The sequence below is a fragment of the Xiphias gladius genome, chromosome 12, assembly GCF_016859285.1.
Source record: "Xiphias gladius isolate SHS-SW01 ecotype Sanya breed wild chromosome 12, ASM1685928v1, whole genome shotgun sequence".
NCBI lineage: Eukaryota > Metazoa > Chordata > Actinopteri > Istiophoriformes > Xiphiidae > Xiphias > Xiphias gladius.
In genome coordinates, this window is record NC_053411.1 from 5,564,180 (window position 1) to 5,582,847 (window position 18,668).

At 44.8% G+C, this 18,668-nt stretch overlaps 1 protein-coding gene across 1 annotated transcript in view; it reads left to right on the forward strand.

Moving 5' to 3' along the window:
* Positions 1 to 1,385: 1,385 nt before the first annotated feature.
* efnb3b (ephrin-B3b) overlaps positions 1,386 to 18,668 on the forward strand; it is a 77,416-nt gene continuing 60,133 nt past the window's right edge. Inside the window, exon 1 of the mRNA XM_040141366.1 lies at positions 1,386 to 2,730. Coding sequence (XP_039997300.1) covers positions 2,582 to 2,730 — 149 coding nt within the window. The 5' untranslated portion in view covers positions 1,386 to 2,581. The remainder of the gene's footprint in view (positions 2,731 to 18,668) is intronic.

An 18,668-nucleotide genomic window follows, 5' to 3' on the forward strand; every position in this document is an offset into this window, starting at 1 on the left:
TTATTTTTGACAGCTCCCTCCAGAGCTACAGAGGACATACGGCTGTTTTTACAGGCTGAGTGGCACTCAACAAGTGAGCTGAACTTGGTCTTTGGAGTGGTGGAGTGCTCCTTTAAGGATGTCTAAGTTTGAGTCTCAGTCTCCTGGAAGGGCGGATTTTCTACAGAATAGCGTGTAGAAAGCGTGTGGAAGCAGCAAGACACATATTTGTTGTTTTCTCGGATGCAACACTGCAGGATGAATTTAGTCTAGCACACCGTCGCTCTGGCGTACAATACAGTCTGGATCATGCACGCCGTCTACCACATGGGGGCAGTACAGCCACAGTTTTGATAGTCTTCCATTCTCCATCTCATACATGTTTCTGTGTGTGTGTGTGTGTGTGTGTGTGTGTGTGTGTGTGTGTGTGTGTGTGTGTGTGTGTGTGTGTGTAAAACAGTGTAAGGGTGAATTAGTGTCAGTGTTCCTGGTGACCGGGGCCCCAGCGTAAACACTGGTGTGTGTGGCCCTCAGCGGGGCCTGTCACCCAGCTCCTCCTGCACCTCATCAAGCTGAACGGGCCTCTTTGAAGTGCTGGATGCTGGATGCGGGGACTCTTCCCCTGCCCTGTGGACGGGAGGACAGGGAGAGAGAGAGAGAGACCCCCCCCCCCCAGAGAGACAGGATTCTTTTTGTTTAGGCGGGACTGCAGAGGTATGAGGTGACACCATGATTCTTTTCCAGGAAGTTTTTTTCCTTATAACTATGGTTTTCAATATTTTCCTGAAATATGCCAGTTACTCATTGTGTGACTGTGCAATTCTACTTTATCCTTTAAAATATAGGCATAATACCCCTTTAATATCTCTAAGGAGTCATGATGTGAGCTCATACTGTACCTTGTTACACATTTCATCTATAATGCACACCCTTTAAATGATCCTATAGGGACTTAGCTGTGCTGTGACATTTGTATAGTAGCTGTTTGTTTTTTTTGTTGTTTTTTAAATGCAATCCTCCTCCAGTGCCACATGTGATGCCCAGTAAACTCATTGAGGGCGCTCTTGCTCTTCCGTCATGGCGTTGAGCAGCGGAGTGCGCACGTTGGCGAGCGTCTAGAGTTTTTTTTGGGGGGGGGGGGGGTTTCTTCTTCGCCGTTTGAAAGGAGGCAGAACAGAGCGCCAGGGAGTCCAGAGGTCCGAGTCGGCGGGGCCCCTAAAAACCCAGAGAGGAGGAGGAGGAGAGAGGAGGCGCTGAAAGGGACTCGTTACCGCCCCCTCGAACAAGCCTGGAAGAATTGCGCTCCGCTAGTGCGCCCTGCCTGCCAGTCGGAGGATGGGGATTTTTTTTTTTTTTTTTTTTTTCCATTCATCCACGTCCCCTTTTTCCCTCCTCCTCCTCTCAAACAAGCCAGTCGGTCTGTCAATGTGCTGCGAGCATTAGGGCAAGTCAAACCAGTGGGATTTTGAGGCAGAGAGACGGATGAGATAACGAACGAAGCGCTGTCCTCTGGCGGAGACGCGACACGTCCAGCTCTCCAAATGATGCGCTACATCAGATAGGCGTCAATTTCCAACAGGGACTGATGCTCACAACTCACGTCTTATTGTTATTTTTTTTTTATTTCTTCACAAGTTTCACGTTGGCCTTTGTGTGACATTGTAAGAGTGGAGATGAATTTCTAGCTCTCCGGCTTGTTTCTCTCTCGCAGTTTTCTTGTGTTGTAGCGTGAATTGATTCTTGGATTTATCATCGATTTGGATCCCGATTTGTTTGGGGTTTTTTTTTTTCTTTTATTTTCCTTATTTACGAGTCCATTGCTGAAGGATTTTCGGATTTACAACCCCTGTTCAGCCTGTGTGTTTTCCAAAGAGGAGAATAAGGATCGTAATGCGCACTGACTAAGCCCACCGAGCATCAACATGTCTTTATGAGGATGGAGCTGTGGACACGAGTGACATCTTTTCCATTTTAAAACGCTTTGCCTTCACAGTTTTAGCCCGATTGTTCCCTTCCAGCAGACTGCCGGTATCCCCTTTTCAGTCCACCCTGATACGTCGGGAGGTACATCTTTTTTTTGCGAGAAAAAACAAGGTAATGGGAGAGAAATCACACAGAGTCGGCACAGAGAACAAGGGAACACTGTTCGGAAAAAGACAATTAGGGCGCAACGAAAGGCACCAGAAATAGCTCCTGGGTGGCGATAAATTTCCGAAAATTCGATTCAGTGGAGTTATATCTGCGCCGAGGAGCGTTGCTTTGCAAACAGGAGGACTAATGAGAAAATAAGGGGAAAGTCATGGGATTGGCACTGAAATAGTACGACCGTGGACGCGCTGAAAAAAAAAAAAAACACCCTCGTTCTTGGAGATCCAGACGCACGGATCGAACAAGTTTCTCCTGCACATTTGCGCGTGTGGTTTTGGCTCGACCCAGAACAGTCTGATGAATTTCGGATCCATGAGGTTGTACACGGCAGGCTTTCACTCCACACTCTGACTGTCTCTACCTAGAGCCCGATCGGCGGTAGTCGCACATCCATTGTTTTGAGAGTCTCACTGCAGCAGCATTGAAAACAGAAAATATTGCCCATCTCGTCGAAATGGGGCTGCATATGCTGGGTGTCAGGGTTGAAATGGCGTGTCGGGGAAGTGGGAATGGGTTGGGAATCCTGCTGGTATTCTTACTGGATTTACTGGGGACGACGGCCAGCAATATGGAGCCCATCTACTGGAATTCCCTGAACGAAAGGTAAGAGCCGCTCTCACATGCAGACCTTTTAGAATTTTACTGGTTGCCTAATTGCAGGTTTGAACTCGAAGCTTCCAGCCCACGCAAGACAGAGGGAGAGAGAGAAAAAAGAAAGAAACTGCTCGAATTAATTAATTTAATTGCATGTTCGAAGAGTGAAATGCAACTTCTGCTGAGAAAGGGGGCAACATTTAATGAAAGCAACTTCCTCTAAGTGCACCACTAAGTGCCTTGTGGCGATGCAACATGAAATACAGAACACCATAAAGTTCGATAAGGGCAGCAGTTGAGGGCGCAGGCCCACACAAGGCCGGACACGATCCCTCTGAGAGGACTCATGATTGTTTTGGTTTTTTTTAAAAATTATTATTAATGGTTTTATTTTTCCCAGTTCGACGCACTTTTCTTCACACCGTCTCCATCGCTCGTAATATCGCAGAAGCAGAAAATAAAAGCATCAGGGGCTGAAACGGGCTGCTCTGCTCCACAGCTGTTCGGAATTCGCCACCCTCGCACTGATTATTGTGGATAATCCAGCTGTAGGTCTCCTTATTGGTAAAGTCCCCGTAAGCTCCAGGCCAAAAGATGGAAGCTGTGCGTAGGATAATAAAGACGTGTGTGATACTCTAATTGCTGTTGCTGGATGACCTTGATTAAAGTCCAGGCCCCTGCCGCAGGCCTCCCAGACACCCAGTCTGCCCGCTGGGCCACGCTCGTTTGCATTTTTGTTTTTTTTCCTCCCCTTCCTTTCCTCTGGAGAAGGTGTCAGGCATTAGCTGAGGAAATGTCATTTTAAACACCTCTCCGGCCGTCCGGCCTTAACGACCAACACCACTTTTCTCACACCTCTGCCAATTTCCCTGTGTCTGAATAGACTGCCTGGTGGCAGCGAGGGGGGACTGGAGAACAACAAGGCGGCTTGTATGGCGGTGAAGGGGGGGATTTTAGTGACACCGGGCTTCAATTCTGCAAATCCTGACTACATTGCCGGGGACAGGCTGGAACAGTGATATTTTTCAGCTTGATAAGTAGGACATCAAATCAGCTTAGGTGGAACACTGATCCTGAATAGCCCCCTTTACTTGTAACTTTGCCTACATTACTGACTTTCTAATAAAAAGAGAGAACCTAAAAAAGCAAATTTAAACTCGATTAGGCTCACTGGTGACAGCCTACCAAACCCTCCCGTCCCCAGGTCACACCCACGGCAGGAGCTTTTTCAGAGACTAACAGGTTTTTAATGCGTCCGTGTGCTGTAGGCTAGGGCCCTGCCCGGTCTCTTCCCCTCTCCACAGATGTGACAGTGCGTGGGCCCCTGCTGTGGAGCCAGGCATGAAGCCCTTAATGAGGGCTTTTTGTCACCAGTGGGTGGATACAGCCGACGGGGAGTAGAGTTGGTCACGGGAGAGTAATTCTCCGAGAGAAGCCAACAGCTCGGGCTTTTGAGGCCTTACAGGTGATTCCACGCCATTGTCTCCTAATGGAGTTTAAGGCTAGGTGGGTGTCAGGGCTTAGTGAATGGGCCTGGCTGGCAATTAGGGAGGTGATGGCTTTGACGCTAGACTCTGTAGTCATTTTCACAGATTTGCACACTCATATCTTCAAAATACAAAGCCTATTGTAGACTATGAAGCTTATTCGTGAAGCTTACCATTCATAGTTAATCAGCTTAGTTATTCCTCCAGTTTATTTTCTCGGCCCTTTTACACACTTCCATGTACTTGTTTCTTCTCGCTCTCGACACAACAAGAGCGGTAGTTCAGCTTCAGCAGCCTCATGGCAAAACAGGTTTTGGCCCCGGGCTGAAGTATGTTAAGAGCCCATGCTAGTCCAAATAGTGCACATCTTCCAAGGACAAGGCCCTGAGCCCACCCACATCTGGTTTGTACTTCTGAAATGAGGCAAAAAGTAAGCAGAAGCAGGAGTCTGTATCAATCAGGTGCAGGAGCGCATGTATGGTTCACATCTTGTCTGTGTAGCAAATGGACTGTCACGTTGTTAACCTCTAGACCTCTGCTGGGTATTCTGCTTTGAAGTTTAGACTGTCCACCTGCAGCTTCCCTCCACAACTCCTTCCATCTTTCTTTCTGCCTCCGTGAGCAATCTCCAGCTCCTTCTCTTCCTCACTCTCTTCTCCCTCCCCCTTTTCACCTGTTTAACCCTCTCTCTTGTATTCTTCTTCCTCTCATGCTGCTTCTATTTCTGTTCTCCTGTCTGTCTCTGCTTCGTCCTCCATCCCGGTCCTTCTCTCCCTCTTTCTTCCTCCTGTCACTTTCCGTCTGTCTCTATCTCTACCTCGCTCCGTCTCCCAGCCCCCTCCAGTGCGGTGAACAGACGTAGCAAATTGGAAACATGTGTCACATCCAGCCACTAATTATGGCACTACAGCAGTCACTGACGCACCCAAAGATGTGTCAGGAGTGACAGAGGTGAGGAGGAAAAGGAGACACTCATGGGCTTAGTGGAGGCTACAGATAGCTCAGATTCTTTCTACCTGTTTAATTCCTGCGATGCATAACAAATAAAATGGTCAGGCTGATGTAAGGTACAGTAAAATGTAGTATAAAAATGCTCACGGTCAGAAAATGCTGCAGCCACCCTTTTATTGACTGCTCCTTCAATGGAAATTACTGCGACCCGACAGAAAGGGAAGAGGAAGAGGTGTTCAGGGAGGAATATAAACAGAGACAGGTGCCAGGAGGTGAAAGAGAAACAGAAGGAGCCATAGAGAGAGCAGAGTGCGGGTAGAGAGAGTCCTAACCCTAAGTAAATCAATACCAGTTAAGACTCAAGTGCCAATACAGGTTCTGCTTGAGGAGGAGAGAACTGAACCAGAACGATAACCTTGGAAAGAGCCCCCCCCCCCCACAGAAATACATTAGCCTTATCTCAGGATCTCCTATTATCGGCCTTACACGGCCACCCTAATGAAAGATCGAATCTTACATTACTGCTCAGGAGTTTGGGGGGCGGGGGGTGTTAGTGGAGTGGGTGCTGGGGTGGCAGGTAACCCACACACTTGGGATCACTCACTGTAGGTCTCATTGGTGGGCACAAACACACACACACACACACACACACACACACACACACACACAGAATATGAATGCAGTTGGAGAGAATGTTGGCTTTGGTCACTCCTCTGATCGCAGCATATGGAGTTTTGTAGTTTTTGGCCCTTTTGCCAGTTTGATTTCAGTGTCTGTTCTTAAGGCCAAAACCTCTCATTCACCCCTCCCTCTGCTTTCAGTCTTTCCCTCCCTCTTTTTCTCTCTTTCCATACTTTAGTAAACGGCTGTAGATTATTGTAAACGGCTGCTGAGGGTGGGCGTCTCCTCGCTCTGCGCTTGCGGTGACTTGTAATACAACTATTCCCCCTAAGATCCACATTAAAATTTAATCCCCCCTTCCCGTTTCTCAATAATTCATTAATCGCCAGCTAATTGGCGCTGGATAAAAGACTAGCTAACTAGGCTAAGTGTTTCGAATACAAAAAACCAGAGAAAAGATTCCAAAAAAAAAAAAAATCACTGGAAATTTTCTTGGTGAGGGCCATCTAGGACCGAGCAGGACGAGTGGAAGAAGTGTTAGTAGGTCAAACGGGGTGTCATATCAAAGGAGCAGCATTTCAACACCCATTTATTGATTGTTTGTATGGCAGAAACTCCACACCCAGTTTCACCGGTGTGAAATCCATCTCAACTGTAGGTTTCCCTTTCATGAATAATGCATGTGTGCACCGAGGCTTTTTTTGGGCTGTGTGGACAAGTTAGCAGAAGCCTGGCGAGCCTACACACATCTTTAGGGTAGATGATTAGAGAATACCCACAGGGTAGTTTTTTTTTTTTTTTTTTTTTTTTTTAAATTTTATTTTAGGAGCGAGAGAGTTTGAAAACAGGAGAAGGACTGCAGAGGAGAGAAGAAGAGAACGAAAGAATATGAACCATATTGCTTGAGCTGCCTGTTAAAGTGAGCAGGCAGCAGCCTGCCCCCCCCCCCCGGTGAAAAAGAGAAGTGAGAGAAGTGTGTGTAAGTTTACAAGCTGAGAGCAACAGGAGCTTTGAAAAGAGGTTTCAGCTGATGTGGCAGAATCGAAACGCCAGGAGAAGAAGAAGGGAGCAAGTCGCTACTATCTTTCTTTCTTTCTTTCTTTCTTTCTTTCTTTCTTTCTTTCTTTCTTTCGTTTGGCATTGCAGGCAGGCAGATGGAGCTGGACTGTGAAAATACAGACATGTGAACAGACAGGTCTATTGCAGCCGCACATTCTCAACAGATGCCTGCACACATACCCATAAATGAGCCTCACAGGGCTCGACCTCCCCTCCCGTCTCTGTCGGACACATGTGTAAAGAGTGTGTGGTCCTAATGTATCTCCTTTGTTGCGTGTGCAAGTGTGCATTAAACACACACTGCTACCACTAGACGGTAAACAGAGGAGGGCAGATGTGCGCGCACGCGCACACACACAAACACACACACACACGAGAGGTGAGAAAATTGGCAGGCGTCATGGACTGTTGTTCCACTCGGAATTCATTCATTATTTTATCACTCGATTATAAGTTTATTTGGCAGGGGCAGTGCACATTCATCAACATCATAACAGCTATAAAGCGGCGTTGTAAATATGCTGGGGGTGGCTAAAGAACTAATTTACTTCCCCAGTCCCTTGGGCTTTAGAAGTGACTTTGGGATTTTGGTAATTGTTAAAAGTGCTGATGATTAGGATGAAGGAGATTAAAAGCGTGTTGCTGGTTCAGAGTGTTGGAACGCATGCAGAAACAAGCAACTTTCTTCCCCGGAAACATATGCATGCACACAAACGCATTCTCACAGCGATAGTAGTGGTAACAGTAATCCAGGCCATAGGTCTGAAGGGGTCACATGTGTCCCAGCATCACTGGACAGATTGTCCTGGGTGGCTGAACCCAGAGCCCCTTAGCAAAGCCAGCCAACACACACACACACACACACACACACACATATTGGCCTCTCATTAGCTTGCTTCACAGCACACCCTGCCTAAGCAGGATCATCCAATCCTCCTGGCAGCATTTGGACTGGGCCAGGTCAATCCTCCTCCCCCGGGTGACACAGAGAAGCAGACTGGTGTGGTGGGTAGACAGTATGAAAGTGTATGTGGACTTTGCAGGCCGCAGGGGTGTTCAATGTAGGGGCAACCTCTGTCACATTGTTCATCACCTTCTCTATCCTTTCTTTTACTTGCACTCCAGTCTCTTAGCTCTTCCTCTCAGCACTCTCTTCTCTTTCCCCCTCCTCTGTCTACCACCCCCCGTTCTTAAGTTTTGTTTAGGCTCGGAATCCCGACACTCCCAGCTCTGCTGCTGCTCTGCACATCTCCACAACACTGGGTTGGGCAGAAGCTACTGTGGCTTGGGCATCATTCAAGATAAATGGGATAGCAATGGGAGGGAGTTGAGGCTGTTGTCATTTCGTGTGTGTGTGTGTGTGGATTCTGGTTTGTGACGGAGGATGTGCTGGTATGTGTGTGTTTGTGCCTTGAATACTAAACTGTGCGTTAAGATCTCCAAGCTCTTAGCCATTCTGTGTGCCGTGTGAACCTGCACTGCAAAAAAGTCCTTCTAACTGAACCATTTTGGTATGTTATTGAGTCCATAAAGCCTTATTTTCCCAAAAAAATGAAAAAACCTGCCAGCGTTATTTATTTATTATTAATCTAACCAGTTTCCGAAACAAATTAGCTTGTTTCAAGTACTTTCTCAAATTAAGATGAAATGTTCTTGATTCTGGTGCAGCCACTTGCATAATCCCCAAGATACAGACTCAGTTCTGAGAAATTCTAGAAAAAAGTTGATTTCTAGAGGACACAAGTTTAATAATTCTTAAAGTGCTAGCAGACTCTTTCACTTTTTGAAGGAAATTAAGGATTTTAGGAAAGAAATTAATTGAAGAGAAGAGGATATTTGTAGTGTGTGTCTGTGTGTGTTTGGTCTTTTTTACACCTGCTTTCCCCATAAGCAACAACAAGGTGGAGTCCCTTTTTGCATAGCACATACACACTGTTATGCAGAACTCGTAAAATGCAAAACAAAAGACAAATGTTGTGTCCTCTTATCTCCCAGAAACCACCTCAGCAGCCAGAATTCATTCCAGTTTCAGCCTTGAAGTCCCGTCACTTTCATCAACACTGAAACTCCATCACTTTCCTCTCGCCTTCTGCCAGTGAACGTCAACACACTGCTTTGATTGGACACAGGCCCAAAATGGTTTTGTAACTGAATGTTAAAGAGAAAGTGTGTGTCTTCACTAGAGAGACAAATGATTGGGTGTACTGATGGACAGCTGGGCCTTGTCACAGCTGAAGTTTTGGCAAACATCGTCGACCGATATGAGCAAAGGGGCAGAAACAGAGGAAGAGGGTGTTGTCAGCGCGAGATGAGGGAAAGATAGCATGGGAGAGGAGATGACAAGCTTGGAGAGGGAAACAAAAAGCGTGAAAGACTGTGAGGGAAGGTGAGCTCATAGAAAGATGGATGGTTTGCGAGCACGGCCGGGTTTGACAGTGGTACTGGCTGATGTGACACGGCCCCGACAGGGAGAGTGACTGATGATCTATAGGTCACCGCCATGACTAGCTGCTTCCTGCTCACATACAACCGAGCCAGCCCCTCATTCCTCATTACTGACACGTCCCATAATATTTATCCCTGTGAAGTCCAGCATGAAACCTGGTAAGCTTTAAAGGAATTCATTGACTTTTTGGGCAGAATGAGCTCTTTGATCAACTTAGCGTGGCGCGATTAAGAGACTGGCAGCTGCTTCCCCTCTCTGTATTTGCTACAGTTCATATGATAAGATGAGATGCGGCAAACGGACGCAGTGCTTAAACTTGACACACATTATGCAGGCCTCACAGAGGCAGACATGATGCCAACTCGTAGCCGAACAATGTGTTGATAGACGTAATTTGCCAAAAGCTAAATCAGTTCCTTTAAAAGAAATCTCTACTCTTCCACTGTATAATCAATTTTCGAAGTTCATTGCACTGCAGGAAGTGTTGTAATTTACATTTTATTGGTGAACCCACCTTGTCTCCTCCTTCAGTGTCTGATTTTCTGCATTTCACAAAAGAGTGTGTGTTGCGATCAGTTGTGTTGTGTGTAGGCGAAAGGAGGGATAATAATACAGTGAATCCAAGACACCAGGTTTTTCTGAGACATTGTCTGAGTCATGCCTCATATTCAGAAGTCAACTAGCATTCTGGTCTATTGAGGCTACAGTCAAATGGTGTCTGCCTCGTCTTTGATGGTTTTCATCCTGTGCGGTTGTTGGTGGGTCTAAGAGCCCCTGCTCTTTGATTCTGTGAAACATGCTCAAAAAACCTGGCATTCAGAGAGATCCTTTCCTTTTGTTGTGTTGCATTTTAGCTGAGGAGGAACTCAATCTCACTATAGCCTCTTTTGAACAGAGATCTTGGTATATTGCTGTTAAGAAGACTCCTCATTATGCCGGCTTTGCTTGTTTACACTGAACCAAACAAAGGGGGCATAATGCTGCCCCTGTGTGTGATTTATTTATTTATTTTTTGGATAGCATGCCGGTGTTCTGCAATCAGAGGTGCGACATGTAACACATCAGCGTCGGCGTCTATCCCGCCATGCCGGCTCTCCCTTTTATACAGACAACGGTTTGGCTCTGTGACTATTTCCGCTGCTGGCTTATTGCCGAAACATCAGTGCGTGTGCAATATTGAGGGCATAGTTGAAAACTGTTGTGGAACTGCTGTAAACAACTGCTTTCAATGGAAAGCTGCTAAAGCCCGCTAGAAAAGTCACCAAATGTCGCTAGATGCTACTACGCTAATTGGCATATTCATGACGTCATTGCGTCGTATTTGCATTCTGCCTAGTGTCAGCCACTTTCAGCCCTTTATCTGTTGGCTTCTCTCCTACTCGCTGTGCTCACATATACAGCAGTTTAATACCGCTGAATCCCCAATAAAGTTGCTGTCATTTGCTGTCTCTCTGTTGTCAGACAAAGAAACGAGTATGAAATAGTGACTGAATCACGGCCCATTAAGACTACATGTTAACTGTGACGTCGCCTGACAAAATCCACATACACACAATTTAAAGACAACGGCTGTGCTGTGATTTCGGCTATATTTACCTGTGAAATGATGCCTCAGAGAGAAAGTTAGAAGCTCATTCACTCTGTGTCAGCTGTTGTGCAGTCAATTGACTATTTGTGTGGGGGCTGGCTGGATGGGGTGTAGATCTTCTGGCTGTTGTAGCAGATATTTGGTCTCATGTGGGAGAGGAAGAGACCTGTTACTCCAAAGCATCTTAGCTTTTAGATAATCTTTACCCATTGACTTACAATGGGTCAGAGATGATCCTAATACTAAGAGGCTTTGGCTCGGAACCCTGTCCTGCTCTGCCCCGCTGCAATAACAGCCAGTCATCTTGAAACTTGGCTTATTAATAAACGAACACATTAATAACCCATATGAGGACAGGCCTACTTCTCTACCTCAGATCTTTTGTAATATTCTCCATGGTTAACTCTGACCACCTCGATTATTCTCCCAGGCTTCACGCTTTCCTCTCCTCAGATGCTTGTGTGTGTGTGTGTGTGTGTGATTATGTGTGTGTGCAAGTATGTATAGTTCTAATTAGGAGTTAAAAGACCGTACAGTGAGCATAGTCCATCTGGGTTTGGCATTAGCCCATCGTTGCTACAGTCTATGGGGAAACTGACCTTGGCTAACAGTGCAGGCAAAAATCATGCTCCATTTCCTGGGATCAACATTAAATATAATTTAAGTAGGATTGACATTAAAATTCCCGATTAACATGGAAATTTAAGTTTTGGATGTAGAAGGTTTGTCTTCGCGTGGGGGAGCTGAGCCACCACTGAAATTTGACAGTGTATCTCAGTTTGTAGCGATCACATACTGAGATTGAAGGCGGCATATGTCTGGGAAGTGTTTCTGTTTAAATTTCTTTTGTGATTTAAAAATTTCTCACTTGTGGTTGAGCACAGGAAATCTTTATATTCATTCTATATACATTCTCTTTGGGAAATGTGCCTATTTGCTTTCTCCCCAAGAGTTAAATGAGAAGATCAATACCACTCTTGTGTCTTTGTGTTAAGCATGAGCCGCAGACAGGAGGTGATTATCTTAGCTTAGCATAAAGACTGGAAGCAAATGGAAACTGTTAGCCTGGTTCTCTCCAAAGTTCAAATATCCGTCTATTAGCACCCCTGAAACTCAGTGATTAACACATTGTATTTTCTTTGTTCGGAAATCTAAAAACAAATATTAGTTAGCTGAGCTAGGATAACAGTAAGTGCTAAAACGTAGCATCAAAGTAACAGTAACAGAAGAACATAAAGAAACATAAAGTTGAAAGTTAGCATCATAAAGTGAACAAACTGACTCTAAACTGACTCATATATATATAATGTATGTGTGTTAAGTTATCTACTTTATATACCAGATCAAGAAAGGCTGTAGCAACAAAACCCCTGAGAGCATTGCGTTGAGCAAGGGTTCATATTAGTGCATAAAAAAAAGAATGTTTTGTTTCTTTCTTTTAAGGTTACATACTCTCACTTTGACTTCAGCTGAAGTGTTACATTGTTCTCTTGGACGGAGGAAAGTATGCAGCCTCTTGGGTTTTCAAACCTTCAATGGACAAGCTCAAAAATTCATAGTTTTCAAACTACGACGAGGCTGTTTATCCCACTTCCTGAAAAGTGTACATTTTGCCAATAAAAGTATTTCAACCTGAAGTGCTGATTTAGGGCCGAGTGCTAACTCAAACTTAAACTAACTCACTGCCTCCAAATGTTTTTTTTTTTTTTTTTTTTTGCAGCATACGGAGTGCAGCGCAGTGCTTTGTTGTCTACGACAAGTTACTCTAACAAGATCCATCTTGTATAGAAAGAGTGAATTGGATTGTTGTTGCCCCTTCCACATGCCATCATCTGATACCCCAGTGCTGGCTATAATACATGACTTTGTGTGCGCTTGAAGCGACAGAGCAGCTTTCTAGCGGTTTTAGCGTCTTTACTCTGTCTCTCTCTCTTGCCTTTGTCCTCACGTCTTGCAGTCAACATTAACACCAGCATTCATATGCACTGGCATACACACATCCTGGCATGCATGCACAGTGGAGAGCTTGTATATACACACACACATACTCATGCATGCACCGATGAAAAATGTTATTGCTCCCAGTGCTGGAAAAAGTCCAAGTGGAGGGGTTGAGTTTCTTCTGAGGTACACTCCACCCCCCCGTCTCTCCATCAGTAGCATATCCATCACTCCTTCCTTCCACTCCTTCCCTCACTCTCCTTCCTTCACTTCATCCTCCTCCTTCTACTCCCCATGAACAAAAGAGATCCCCTCCCAGCGCTTCCACTGAAAGCCCTCACACACACTCAGCTCGCTGGCTTCGCACTCTCCCACACGCACTCTTACCCCTCTTGTCGTCTGCAAAACCAGTCTACTTCTCTGCACTAATCCCCCCTTCATTTCTTTTGTTTTTTTCTTTCACTTTCTCTCCCTTAGCCTGGCTTACCACCAGTGTAAATTTCCTTCCCTACATATCCAAGCCGTTATCATGTTACAGCTAGTTGGCAGACAGTAAAAATTATTCCCTCTTTTTTTTTTTTTTTTTTAAATTGCTCTCTTCTTTTCCTTTTTTTTCCTCCAACAGCCTCTTTTGTCTCTCTTTTTCTTTGTGGGTGGTTTTTTGATGTGTAGTCTCTGTTTCTCCTCATTCACTCATCAATGTCCAGCGGTAAATAGGTCCTCTGTAGTGACGACAGGATGAATAATCATGATTGCCTATCACTGCAGTGTCAAAGTAATTCGGGAGTGACTGTGAACCAGAGCTCTGCCTGCACACACACAAACAAACAAACACACACACACACACACACACACACACGAGCATGGGCAGATGTACCACTCCCTCAAAATTCTCTGGAAATCAGGAAGCTATTCCTCATTAGCTACCCTCTCTTCCAAAAATCCTTCTCTCTTTCTGTCGTTCTTTCTTTCTTATTCTTCATCGTCTTGCTCTTGCTCTCCACTGGAGTGCAGCTGTATTACAGGTCCCCAGCCACAGGAGGGGGGAAAAAAACAGATGGAGCGCCCTCCTTTCTTCCTTTCTTTCATCCTTCCTTTTTTTTTTTCTTCCATCTCTCCCTCCTTCCCCACAAAGAAAAGCCTTCCTTATTAGACGGTCTCTCTCTTGTGTTTTTTGATTTTCCGTTGATGGATGGGTGGCATGACTGTGGGTCACTGAGCCGAATATTTGCAGCCCTGTACCTTGTTGTGAATGTGTGTGTGTGTATATTTGTTTTTGATGCTTATTTCGAATATTTGCAGCCCTGTACCTTGTTGTGAATGTGTGTGTGTGTATATTTGTTTTTGATGCTTATTTCCATTATGTAGCACTGACAACCCTTTTGGCTGTGTGGTCTTGGATTTTGAAGAGTGTGTGTCTGTCCTTGCTAGCTAACACACACACAGCTGCTTTGGTGTTTGTGTTTGGGTCCCTATTTTGTGTGTTTCAGTAAAGCCACTGGTCCCAGTCAGGCCTAGCCCATCTGGAGCCTAAGTCCTGGGTGGCCGTTATGTATGTGTGTGGCATGTGTGTACACAGCTGAGCACTGCAACACATCCAGTCACTGAGGTGTGTATTCTGGCAGTTGGCAAATCATGCACATTATCTGATTTCTCAGAGCCATAACGTAGCTGCTGCGGAGCAGCCAAATAATGCTGCTATCATGTATAAGTGCTGTAATTTCGCTGTATTTTTTATGTTATCTCTTTTCAATCAAAACCTTTGCTTTCTCCTTATGTTTCCTCTTAAATTTAATCATTCTTGTGAAGGGTGAGCTAACTCTATTATGGTGGTACTTAGCTAGAACAAAAGAATTTACCCAAGGTCTTGTTTAAGTGCTCCTGTACCCTCATGATGCCCTTGCACGCTGAATAGAGCGAGTTTTACGTCTATGCGTGTCTGTTTGTGTGCGAGTGTGATTGTGTGGATGTCAGGCATGCGTCATGCGTGGGTGCATGCGCTTGTGTACATGCCCTGCGTGGGTTTGTGTACACCCCCCCTGCTGCTTAACGGCCGCCCGCCCCTCCATCGCCGCATTAAGCATTATTTGCAAAACATCACAATCATGTGAGAAACAAAGCAAGGTTTCTGGGCAGGCATGGAAAGAGAGTGGAAACAACAGAAAACTGGCCTGTACCACTTGACCCTATCGAGGGGGCGTGATGAGGTGGTGTCGGGGGGGGGGTGTAAACCAGGGGAGAGATAATCCCTCCAGTCATGGCGGCCCCCCTTTGCTCGGGCTCTAACGTGGCGCGCTGGGCTGTCAATCACTCAACAAAGCTGTCTGTAAGGGGATTATGAACCCACGGACCCTCCCTCCTCTGCCTCAACCCTCTCTTTTTCTCCTCCTAATGCCTTTTCACCCTCTCTTTCTGTTCTCTTTTCATTTTCCCTCTTTCTCCCAGGCCATCTCTTGCATCCCGCCCCTGTTTTCCACCTTCAAACCTGTCTGTCACTCCCCTTGTCCACTGTCCTCTCACAACAAAGTGCGTCTTTCTCCCAACACACATTTTGCTTTGCTGTTTGAGGCTTAGTTTATCTTTAGCTTTCCATCCGTCCTCTCTCTGTCCTCTGTAAGCCCAGTTTCTCTCTCCCCCCTCTAAAGCCTTTCTCGCTCTTTCTCTATCTCTTCGTCCCACTCGTGCGTTATTTCTCACCTAGACAAGGGACCGGTATTTTTGTGCTTGCGTGTATCTTTGTGTTTCTGTGCGGGTTTTTGGGAGGCGAGAGGTGTCCCAAAATCACGCTGAGAAAAGTGGCCCTGCATCCACACACAAAAGAAAGAACTGGACAAACGAAGAAAGATGACCAGTGCAAATTGTCCGTTCATTCTCATAATTTGTATCTAAAACTATCATCACAATCGAGGTTATTCTTCAGTAATGTATTCTTTTTTACATGGAGACAGATCTACTCTACAAATATGGAAATATGGCAAAGGAAGTAGTCAAGACTATGACTAAACATGTACGCATTCCCAAAGATGCGTCTTTGAATGCAGAATTAGTTACAAAACGCCTACATTTTTTCAAGCAAACCTTGCTTCACACCTTTTTTTTTTAAACTTTGTGTTTTTTTTATAGCCTATGCCCCCTCAAAACACACATGCACCAAGCTGTCATCTGGCTAAATGTCACCTCTCCTATAAAAGTGACGAATAGCTTGCAGTCCTATTTTATCTCTCCGTCCTTAACCATGCTGTTTTAAACCCAACCACCTCCTCCGCCGGCTCCTGCTGGTGGTGACAGAAACCCCTCCTCCCGCAGTCACCCTACATTAATTTCCCGTTTTCCTCACGGACTATCTCTCCATCTACAGTATCTGTCTGTTAAATGTCTTTTTAGTTTAAACGTCTGTCAGTGCTCAGACAAGCTTTCACTTTTCACCTCCCCTAACAGGTTTGCCAACCTGTGGCCTTGTTTTATCTCTCGCTGTCTCCTTTTGTTTTTAAACTCACTCTCTATTTTGCATGCACTGCCTCTCTTTCCGCGTTTCTCTGTTCACCGATAATCTGACCAGTTTGGCCAGTGGGTCAGGGTTTGTTGCAGAGGACGTTCACTGGTTAATCTGCCTCAATCCTACGAATAATCTCGCTGCTTTAATCTAACAGTCAGCAGTCAACCCTGCATGGGACAAATAAAGATGTGTCTTTGTTAGTAGAGAAAAGGAGATTTAACGGTCAAGCTTCCTACAGGTTCACACAACTTTTAATTAAAGTTCTGTTTTATTTCAGGTCGCTATTAAGGGTTCCCATTTTTATGTCAGTTGTTCAGACTCTTAATATATATTTCATAATATAAATTTTAATAATTTAAAGGTATTTCTGTATGTAAAAACCTTCCAAAAAAGTGTACTCCTCTTTATTTGAGGTCACTTATTTAAGGATTTCCTCTGTACTTTGGTAAAATAATAGTATTTTTTAAAATTAATTTCAATTTTTTTCACAGGCAAAAGTCTTATATTGTTCAGATTCGAGTCCCTTTTTTTCTACCATAATTTTATATCTCATTTCAGTTTATCGGAAAGTGTTTTCCATGGCTAGATGTAGACGTCCTGTTAACAATAATAACCCTGAAGGAGACTATGATGCAAAGAGACTTCAATTTGAAAAAAATGATTGAGGGATGGAGAGATGCTGAGATTTAACAGCCATTCATTTTGCAATTAAGAGAGCGAGATTAGACATCGATGAAGAGTGAAAGTGAGGGAGAATGGAGAAAAGGCAGAGAGAGAGAGAGAGACTTAATGTGGGTGACAGGGTTGTTATCTAGCAGGCGGCTGATGGTTTTAACAGCTGAATTATCTTGTGTATCTCATATTGGATTAAGCTTCATTCTCTTACACGCGTTGCACTCTGATTGACGCTCTGATTAAAAACATCCACTGGCAGAGATGCAGAGACAAGGAGGGAGGGAGACAAATGAGAAAGAGGGTAGTGGGGGAAAAGGAGGTGGCGAGGAGGGTGAGGAGCAGTACTTGAACTGGGCCAGTACCCACTTTTACAGAGTACTGGCTTGAGAATCATTATTTATCCGTCAGTATATCAACTTTCTTATGGATGAATGTAGGTACTCAGTGCAGTCATTTTAATGCGTTTTTTTGATTATGGGTGTGGAAACTTGCACAAAACTGAGCTGTGAGCAACTGCGACCATTCAAGTCAGTACAGTTAGAATTTTTCTTCCCCGGCGCAAGGTGAAAAAAAGTTCACCTTGATAACATGAGGTGTGCTAGTTGGCACAAAGTGTTGTAGAGCCTGTTGTCTGCAGCTCAACACCAAAAAGCACAGAATATGTCTGTATCTTGTTATGTAGGCCTGTTCTTGTTAAAGAGGAGCACTTACGCTAAGACCAAGTTCCGATGGATGCCAGTCCTGCATGAAAAAACGTAGCCTCCCCATCCATTTCAGTGGAGCCTGCAGCACAGCAAAGGGTGCCAACGTAGAAGCAGCCAGCAAAAAAAAAAAAAATGCAGGGTCATCCAGCAAAAAGGTTGAACCAGATTCAGCTTTTACCGCAATGCAACATGACGACATCTGACAAGGCACCGCGTTGACCAACACATTCCCGATGGATAACTTTATAATGTGAATGCCATATTTCTAGTCTTTACCTTGCAGTCGTTGTGACAGTGGCTGCCATTATAACTTTCCAGGGTTTTGAAATCCTGTCTCCTTGTATTATAAACCTTTGCAGTGTTTTGCCGCCGGATAAGCCTTCAAATTCACAGCACCTTGGGTGTGGTTTTTTTTTTGTTTGTTTTTTTTTAATTCAGGGCAGATTTTGGTCTGAACGCCTCTTAACAAAGCCCTTTTAACTTGATGACAAATACTACACTGCTTGTCCTACAACTACTTTCCAATAAAAGCCTCCTGTAGGTTCGCCGGTTGAAAACTCTTAACGGGAAGTAGCAGCAGAAGGAAATGCTTGGCTTGAATCAGCATGAACTTAAAGCAGCTCTGATGCGTCCAAAAGCGATCAATAAAGAGTCACATAATGCTTATTTTTGGAAGTGCAGACCAAAAAAAAAAAAACAGAGGTGAAGCTAAACCTCAAACCCCAGAGATTCAGTTAGAAGCTAGAGAAGTATTCACAGCTGAGCATGGAGATACTTTTATAAAACAGAGCTTTCTTTCTAGTTACCAGCACACCAACTGGTGTGGCTTGAGCCATCAGATTAGCAAAGCAAAGCAGGAAAATAGAGGGAGGAAGGAGGGTCAGGAATATAAAAGAAGAAAAGATGAGAATGTGTCATACCTCATATTAGAAACTGTGGCTGATCTATTTGGCCTCATCTCACACCTCCACCATAGCCC